General features: G+C 61.1%; 1 protein-coding gene across 4 annotated transcripts; it reads left to right on the top strand.

The window, feature by feature from the left end:
• The first annotated feature begins 263 nt into the window (after positions 1-263).
• Positions 264-8,327, top strand: AKT1S1 (AKT1 substrate 1). 4 transcript variants are annotated; one of them, XM_058529915.1, is made up of 5 exons: positions 264-288; positions 4,223-4,608; positions 5,709-5,786; positions 5,868-6,037; positions 7,353-8,327. In XM_058529915.1, exons 2-5 carry the CDS (start codon positions 4,230-4,232, stop codon positions 7,494-7,496), a joined length of 771 nt encoding a protein of 256 aa, XP_058385898.1. In that variant the 5' UTR covers positions 264-288; positions 4,223-4,229; the 3' UTR covers positions 7,497-8,327. The 4 variants fall into 4 exon arrangements, with proteins under 4 accessions (XP_058385898.1, XP_058385895.1, XP_058385897.1 ...); XM_058529912.1 differs by lacking the exon at positions 264-288 and adding an exon at positions 312-948; XM_058529914.1 differs by lacking the exon at positions 264-288 and adding an exon at positions 964-1,469.
• The last annotated feature ends 589 nt before the right edge of the window (positions 8,328-8,916 follow it).

Here is an 8,916-nt window from a genome sequence, read left to right as displayed (position 1 = left end):
GGAGCTGGCCCGCAAGAGTGCGCAGGCGCAGTGCTATCGCCCTCACGAAGTAAACAAGCCGAATCCAAGAGCTCCACCCCCTCGCTCAAGCTCCCTCCGAAACACCTACTCTTTCTCCATATTGTATACTGGCATCGAAGCCAAAGAGATGCCATTTTGCTCAAGGGCAGGGCTAAGGCCGGTCCGCTGCGGACATGTTAATGCGGGGCAGTCCCATCTCTCTGCGGGGCGCGACGGAGTTGGTGGGGGGGGAGTCCTGGAAAGGAGAAACGGATAAAGGAAAAGAAGGTGAGAGGAACTGTACGTCACAAGGGGTGCTGAGGGTCTCGGGTGAACGGGATGAAGCCGTCAGTATCCCCAGGAGCGAAGCGGTCCCAGATGAATTCCTGAGTCACCCTCGAGAGAAAGCGGCCTGCACCGCCATATTAAAGCTGGGCAAACCGAAGCAAGAAAGGCTGCCATTTTGGATCTCTGCTAGCCTCGGTGCTGAAGGAGGATAGGCCGGAGGGAGAGCCCATACACATTATGGGCAAATGATGCAGGCTGGCTGCCGTGTCATTAACGGGCACTGCTCTCCTCCACTTCTGTGGAAGAGGTTGCTTACGGGTGAGGGACGTAAGGTCGCTTGCTTTAGTGAACCGTGGTCCTGAGTGTGCATGTGCAGACGGCCATACTTCTTAGGGGCAAATCGAAATGGTCTAGGCTTGTTTTCGAGCAAGCCGAAGCCTTTTTTCCAACCATTTTTCTTATGGGTACCGTGCTGTCACCATTCCGCCACTGTGATTCGGTGAAGCCCCTGCGGCCGCCATCTTGGTCTCGGGCGGCCCGGATGTGGGAGGTGGAGCGTGCGGCATGGAGGAGGGCCAACCATGCGGAAGTGACGCAAGACGCCGCCATGTCTTTTGAGGGCGGCGACGGCGCCGGGCCGGCCATGCTGGCTACGGGCACGTGAGTGGAGGCGGCGTTGTGAAGCGCGGTGTGGGGAGGATTTGGCAGTCCGGAGGAGAGGGGCGCTGGGAGGGCGAGCCGCTCGTGGGAGGGGAATGGCCTGCGTAGGTCAGAGGGCAGAGGTCGCCCAGCGACCCTACGCCGAGCGCTGGACAGGGGTCGCCCGCTGGAATCGTCGTATCTGACCTGAGGCAAAGCCTAGGTGGCCTTATCCTCCAGTTTCCAGACCCACCAGGGTCCTCATCTTGGCCGTGGACCACGTCCACAGGGTCGGGGGGTTGCTCGGGGGGCTTCGGGGTGCCCCTCACCCGTTCGAGGGCGGGACTTCCGGCCCCGGTGCCCACCGGGGCGGGATTTCCTGTTTTCATCCTGGAGAAGTGGGTCTTCCCCGGACCCCCGGACGAGGTGGGGAGGTCTCTGAGCGGGGGAGAAAGACCCCAGGCAGTTACCCCGTCCCTGGCCACGGGGTGCATCCTCGAGTTCCTCCCACCCTCGAGCAGGGGGCACATCCAGTTTGACAGGTGATTGGAGAGGGGCTTCACTAGCATCCCTCACTCCTTGGGGGACTTACCCTCTTTCCTCACCTCTTCCTGGGGTCAGTTTCTTCCCTTCACCTCCTCACCGCATCCTAAGAGGCCAATCGCCTTACCTCTCCGCTCCCCTCCTGTGGAGACAGATCTCACCTCCTTTCCCTAATCTTAGATTCCTCCATTTGAGGGTGGGGGCGTCTTCCACCTCTCAGTTTCTTGGAGGATACAGGACTTCCTCCAGAAGCTGAAGGGGCGGGAAACTCCCCAGGTCTTGGCTCTCTCTGGGTGGGTAACCAACTCCACAGAGCCCCCCAGGCTTGACAGACAGGTCTGCCTGAGCCCCCTCCTCCTTTGGCCCATGCCTCGTCTTTGAGGTGGGGACCCTCTCGTTTCACTCTTCCCAGCCCTGTGGCTCCTCTAAGATCAGGACAAAGAGGCGTGTAATCCTAGCGTCTCAAGGAAGTGAGAGCCCCAGGCCTGGCACCGCTGGGCTGTGTGACCTTGGACCAGTCGTTTCCCTGCCCTGAGCCTCAGTTTCCTCCTTCATCAGGTGGGGACGACCCAAGGAGTGGCTGTGAGACCCTGAGCACCCCCGAGTGCTGTGGGGTTTGGAGTCAGGCAGATAGCAACTTCAGCCCCGCTTTTGTCACTGTGTGCCTTCCAGCCAGTGCCTTAAGCTCTCTGGGCCTCACTTTCCCCATCGGGACTAGGAGATCATAAATCTTTCCTCCTGAGATAGGCAGGATGGCATTTGGGATTCAGAACAGGCTCTGGATCCAGATCCCAGTCCCAGCTCCTGCTCTCCAGCTCCATGACCTGGTCAAGATACTGAATCTCCCTGGGCCTCAGTTTGCAACTGTCAAGTGGGCTGATAGCAGCTCCTCCCTCACAGGCTTGGTGAGAGGGTGGGATGAGGGTGTTGATGACACACTCAGGTCCCCACCTGGCTCGTGGGAAGTGCGGGATGAACTTGCTGCGGGTCCGTCAGGAACGGTGCTGGTGTGCTCTCCCTCTGTGTGGCTTCCAGCAAGGGCTTTGTGCCCCGTGAGCCTCGGGGTCACGCTCGTGAGTGACAGCTCCCACCTAAGTGGGGCAGGTAGGAGGTGAGGTGACAGGTGCTGAGTCCCTGCAGGGAGTAGGTGCTCAGCAAACACTGGCGTCTGTGATCATGAGTCACAGAGGGCCTGTGCATTGAAATCAAGCTACTACGACCCCGGGGGCTGGATCACACCATGCTTGAATCCCTCCAGTGATGGGGTGCCTACTGCCCACCCCAAGGAGGCTCCTCAGCTGCCCGGCAGCCCTGGCTCAACTACTCTGGTTTACAGGGGGAAGAAAGTGAGGCACAGAGAGGGCCAGTGAGTGGTCCAGGGTTACACAGCAGGTTTGGGACGGTCAGGGCAGTAAGCCAGCCCTCTTGCCCCTGCTCGTCTTACCTCATAAGGAGATTGTCTGCCTAGGGCAGAGCTGTCCTGGGGCCACAGATCCCTGACCTCGGCTTGCTCACAGTTTGATGGAGGAGGCAGACAAACTCAGTGACGTGAGCTGGAGTGGAGGTAGCCCAGGGCATTGTGGGTCTAGGGAAGGCATCTGGTCCGTCCTGGGTGATCAGGGAAGACGTCCAGAGGAACTGTGGGGACAGGGTCTCCTAGGAAGGACAAAAGCTTCTCGGGCCATGTTCAGGCGCAGGGAGCGGCTGACACACCATTTTCTGCTCCAGGTGCTGTCAGGCCTGCCAGGTGCTGGGCAGGGGCGGTAGCTCAGAGACAAATCGACAGGGCCGCCCTCGGGGGGCTCCCCCACTGGCTGGGGAGATGGACATGGGCCCAGACAGCACTCCCCAGAGGGATATGTGCTAGAATGGGGTCGCTCAGACATTGTGGGAGCCCCTGGGCGTGCTGACCCGATCTAGTGGTGAGGGAAAGAGTGACAGGTAAATAGAGGACAAGTGGTCTGGGTATAGGGGGACCACCTTGACCAAAGGCCTCAGAAGTCTGGAAGGCTGGGGCGGGGCCAGACCACGCGTGCTCTTTCGTGCCAGGCCGAGGGGCTGTGACCTTGTCCCGGGGATGCTGTGGAGGGGCAGGGGCAGCTCCAGGTGTAGAAGGACCCCCGAGCGACCGTGTGCAGCCGGGCTGGAGGCTGCGAGGCCAGGGGGGAGGTCAAGATGGTCCAGGGCAGCCCCGTCCAACAGAAATGCCACACGAGCCACGTGTCTAATGTCAGATTTTTTATGAGCCACATTAAAAAAGTAAAAAGAGAAGAGATGAATTCATTTCCCCATATATGTTATTCAGCCAGTATATCTCAAATGTTGTCATTTCAACACGTAATCAACATCAGGTTGCTAGTGAGATAGTCCGCATCCTCCTCTTCTGTACCAAGTCTTCAAAATCCCAGGTGGACTCACAGTCCTGTCTCCTGTCACTATAGACCCGCCACATCTCAAGTGCTCCTTCGTCACACGGGGCTGGTGGCTCACGGAGCAGAGCCAAGAGAGGAGACCAGGGCTGTGGGGATGGGCGGGGGGGGGGGGGGGGCAGCCAGGGAGGGGGCTGGAGTTGGGGACCATGTCCCGAGGTCTGGGTGGGGAGGAGTCCCCGGGGGAAGGGGAGGATGCTGAGCTCAGCTGGGACAGGGGGACGGGAGGGATGGGAGTGGCGCCCAGGGCCAGGTGGGCGTGTGGGGCTGGGTGTGGCGGCCAGGCGGCCCGGCCTCAGCCCCCCGTCCTGCTCTGCCCCCAGGGTGTGGATGGCGTCAGGGCGCCCCGAGGAGCTGTGGGAGGCCGTGGTGGGGGCTGCCGAGCGCTTCCGGGCCCGGACAGGCACGGAGCTGGTGCTGCTGACGGCCGCGCCGCCCCCGCCGCCCCGCCCGGGCCCCTGCGCCTATGCGGCCCACGGCCGCGGGGCCCTGGCCGAGGCCGCCCGCCGCTGCCTCCACGACATCGCCCTGGCCCACAGGGCCGCCACCGCCGCCCGGCCCCCCGCGCCCCCGCCAGCCCCGCAGTCGCCCGGCCCCGCGCGGAGCCCGCCCCGGCCTGCCCTGGCCAGGGAGGAGGATGAGGAGGACGAGGACGAGCCGACAGAGACCGAGACCTCTGGGGAGCGGCTGGGCGTCAGTGATAACGGAGGTGAGAGGCGCAGCGGGCAGGGCCTGGGGGACCCCACAGCTTGGCAGGTGGCGTTCTCGGCAGGTTTTCCTGGAGGGGTGGACTTGCTGGCCTCTGAGCCCTGAAGTTCTCTGGAAGCTGCAGTCTCAAAGAGCCTGGGGCCAGGCTGGCTGGGCTGACTTGCTGTGTGACATCGAGCAAGTCGCTTCCCCTCTCTGAGCCTCGGTTTCCTTACACTGTGTCCTGGGGCCAGCTCTGTGCTGGGAGGGGCTGGGCACAGGCACAAAGCCGGCTCCAGCCCTTTTCTCGAGGGACCCTCAGTCTAGCCAAGGAATTAGAGTCTGACATGAGGCGGTGCCCCATGGAAGCCGTAGGGTGGGGAGGGGGCCTCATGAGCCGGGGGCATGAGCAGAACAGGAGTCATTTCCAAATCTGGAGTGCCTAATGCCTGTGGGAACAAAGATGGGAGTTAAAGAGGAGTCAGGGATGCAAGCAACAGCTGAGGAAGCCATGGGAGGAAGCACCTGGCTGTTTCAGGGGGAATTCGGAGGTTGGATGCTTCCCAGAGACTGGACTGGAGCATTAGGGCTTTGACGAGTGAGTAGGAGTTTGCAGGGGGACTCAATAAGTAGGAATTACTTGTTATTGTTACTACAACAGCTGGTTTTTTCACTGCTGGAGAAAACCCACAGACGGTTAAGGGCACAGACTCTGGAGCCCAGTGGCCTGGGTTCAATCCCCGTGACACTACTATTAGCTGTGGGACTTCAGGCAAGGGAGTTAACCCCTGGGGCCACATTTGTCAAACAGGGATTAGAATCGCCTCTTATTTCTCTCAGCCTGTATTTTAAGTCGGTTCATCCCAGACAGATCTTACAGATTCCAGGTTAATCTAGCCAGTCGCTTTCACCTGAGGGTGTGACTGCTAGAAACTGGATTTGAGTCTGGCGATCACCAGGGGGAGGGGGTTCAAGACAGAGGGAATAATAATTCCAGAATCCCCAAGGCTCGCAAGGGCCGGGCCGGTACAGGAAGCGGGGAGGCGGTGGTGATGGCCGGGAGTCCAGGGCGCATGGAGTGGGCGGGGACCCGACTGGCAGGGCCTCTGACGCCATCCACAGGGCTCTTTGTGATGGACGAGGATGCCACGCTCCAGGACCTGCCTCCCTTCTGCGAGTCGGACCCTGAGAGCACAGACGGTGAGTGTCCCAGGGTGTCCCCACTCCCGGTGGGCTGGGACCAAGGCAGGAACAGGGGCTGAAGTCCACCCTCTCTCCCAGATGGCAGCCTGAGCGAGGAGACCCCCGCCGGCCCCCCAGCCTACTCAGTGCCCCCGGCCTCAGCCCTGCCCACACAGCAGTACGCCAAGTCCCTGCCCGTGTCCGTGCCCGTCTGGGCCTTCAAGGAGAAGAGGACGGAAGCGCGGTCATCAGACGAGGAGAATGGGCCGGTGAGGGCAAATGGGAGGAGGGGAGGGGGGTGGTGGTAAGGGCTCAGAGCCACCTCCTCCAGGAAGCCCTCGGGCATGGATGCCACGCTTCACAGGATTGGTCCTCCCCTCTGCCTCCCAAGGCAGGTTTTTTGGCCAGAGCCCTGCACTTGTAACTATTGCAGCCTCATGTGTCCCAGTGCTTTGTAGAGAAAGCCTCCTCTTGTTTCCAGAAACACCTCCATCTATAGAATCCCTGCTCCGGGCAAGGCAGAAGTATTTTGGTATCCCCCTCAGATGAGGAAGCAGGCTCAGAGGGGTCAGAGCACCTTCCATCCCCACCCTACATGTTCCTGGCCCCTCCTGGAATTTGTCCCACCCCCTTGTCCTCTGTTCCTCCCACACGATCCTACATGTGAGTTCTGGGCTGGCCTGGGTGGGTCCATCCTCGCCCATCACTGAAGCAGAGGGGAAACCAAGGCACTGAGAGGACATGTAACTTCCCCGGGACCTCGGCCTGTCAGGGGCAGAACCGGGACTGGGGCGCAGCTTCCTGTCAGAAGGGAGCTAGCCTGCGAGGGAGGAGGCCTCGGCTCCCATGGTTCCCCGTCCCTACCATGCCTGTGTCCTCATCCGCAAGCTGGGAGGCCCAGCAGCTGCTGCTATCCTTGCTTGCCTGGTGGAAACAGCTGACGGATGGACGGGGGAGGCCTCTGAGCGCTGGGCTGAGGTCCCGGCCCCGCTCAAGGTGATGAGGGCTGTACAGGAGGTGGCCCTAGGTGCTGAGACTGCAGGCCGAATGACAGCAGCCCTCCCCAGTGGAGGCCGACCCGGAGGGGGTCCTGTCTGTACAGCGCTGGCGACAGGCCAGGTCGCCTTTTTTGAGCCATCACCGTGCTGGCTGTCTCAGGCCCTGTGATCAGCCCCGTTTTTCGGAGCCCAGTCTAAAACCTAGGAAGGTGGTTGCCTGTTGACAGCTAGTTGGTGGCAGAGATCTGAGGGGAACATGAGTGAGTCCCAAACCCCAATCCTTAGACGCGAGACCCTGTGGGTGCACACAGCCTTGGTGGTCTGCAGACAAGCAGCACTTCACTGCGTGAGAAGGAACTAGAGCGGCGGGGGTCAGGCCGCGGTGCCTGCACATCGGTCCAGGCCAAGAAGGGGAGGAGAAGGGCAGGAGGGCTTCTTGGAGGGGGTGGTGTCTCAGTCGGGCAGAGGAGCCTACGTGGAGCAGGACCGGGTGAAGGGCGCTCCTGGCCGTGGGCGTCGCGGGGGCAGAAGTGCAGGGAGGGGGCCGGAGCCCGGGTCGGCCGCTGACTCCGTCCCCTGCCCGCAGCCCTCCTCGCCCGACCTGGACCGCATCGCGGCGAGCATGCGCGCGCTGGTGCTGCGGGAGGCCGAGGACACGCAGGTGTTCGGGGACCTGCCCCGGCCGCGGCTCAACACCAGCGACTTCCAGAAGCTCAAGCGGAAATACTGAGGCCCGAGAGGGAGCCGCCCGGCCCGGCGTCCGCCCCGCCCCACACTACACCCCCGCCCCGCCCCCGGCGCCCGCCAATCCGAGGCCGAGCCAGGACGGGCCTCCCACGGCCCCGGCCTGGCGCCCGCCCCCCCCCCGCCGAGGGGCGGGCCTGTCCGTTCCCGATTGGTCTGTTCGCCGCTCTCTGCCCGGCGACAGACTCTTTCTCTTAAGGGGTTGGCTCGCTCCCCAGTCGGGGCGGGGCTAGTTCTAAATCCTAAACGGGTCAACTCCGTCGTTTTCTGCCTAGCAACAAGGGCTTTGCTCGCACCTCATTGGCTCCATCCCTTGAAAGAGCACAGCCAAGCCCCAGGATTGGGTGGTGGCCCTCCATCCTGGGGAACGGGCAGCTCTTTCACTTGATTGGCTCGAGCGCAAAGGGCTTGACCAATCTCCCGAGAGTTACCGTCCGCCCCTCCTGAGTTCCATTAGCTGATTGGCTGCAGCCTCCTGAGGGCGTGGTCAAGCCCTTCTGCGCCCAGGGTTGACCTGTGGTCTTACATTTACGTTCTTGACACTACTGGGGCTAGGGTCGTTTTTGCCCAAGTCCTGACAACTTGTTCCTGAGGGGGCCACCTCAGGGATGGCCCAATCCTGTCCCCGGCTCCGACGCCCTCTCATTGGTTCCATCCCACAACAGCCTGCCAATCGAAGCCCGTCCTTGCATCCAGGACGGTACCAGCTCCCGCCTCTCTCCCCGTACCCCCACAGGTGCCTTAAAGGGCCCTCGTCCACCCAAGGTGGGGGGCAGGGGGCCTCACTCTCCGGCCCTGGTGTGGTGGAGAGAGTGGGGGGTGGGGACCGGGAGTTGGGAGGGGCGCTCTGAGATTAAAGAGTTTTCCTCTGACAAATGAGTACGAGATGTGCTGTGGGTGTTCATTCAACAAACCTTCCCTGAAGTCGAATGATCAGCATCTCATTGATTTTCAGTGCAAACCTGGGCCTCGGAATTATCGTCCCCATTTCACAGATAAGAAAACGGAGTTTCACGGGGTGGGAGGGAGAATTCCAGTCCCGTGTGACCACAGAGCCCCAATCTCCGCGGGAGGGTTAGTGTTAGAATCGGAATGGTCTAAGGAATCGGTCTCCTGAGCGCACATGATCTCCGGCTTTGCTGGGGGACGGGGAGTTTCCCGCCTTATTTATGACAGCTGGAGGTTAGAGTACGCAAGACCTGGTCGGAGGTTACGGCTGGGTCAAATAAACAGAATCTCCATCTCCCATCAGACAACCCCCGGGGGAGTGCTGACGGTAGACAGGACTTAAACAGGACCAACTACCACCTAAACGCTGTTACAGGTTATTTACGTGTATTAACTCCTTTAATCTAGTAACCCCACGAAGTGGAAACGATTAATCCCAACTTTATAGATGAGCAAAC

This window comes from Diceros bicornis, chromosome 34 (genome assembly GCF_020826845.1).
Source record: "Diceros bicornis minor isolate mBicDic1 chromosome 34, mDicBic1.mat.cur, whole genome shotgun sequence".
Taxonomy (NCBI): Eukaryota; Metazoa; Chordata; class Mammalia; order Perissodactyla; family Rhinocerotidae; genus Diceros; species Diceros bicornis.
The sequence above is the reverse complement of the archived record's forward strand: the minus strand, read 5'-3'. Positions and strand labels throughout refer to the sequence as shown.

Bases quoted from the DNA above. Each gene is read 5' to 3' on its own strand.
- AKT1S1 (XM_058529912.1), top strand. From the start codon at position 749: ATGGGTACCGTGCTGTCACCATTCCGCCACTGTGATTCGGTGAAGCCC. The intron at 949-4,222 runs GTGAGTGGAGGC...CTCTGCCCCCAG, and splicing joins GCCATGCTGGCTACGGGCAC to GGTGTGGATGGCGTCAGGGC. The intron at 5,787-5,867 runs GTGAGTGTCCCA...CCTCTCTCCCAG, and splicing joins GGACCCTGAGAGCACAGACG to ATGGCAGCCTGAGCGAGGAG.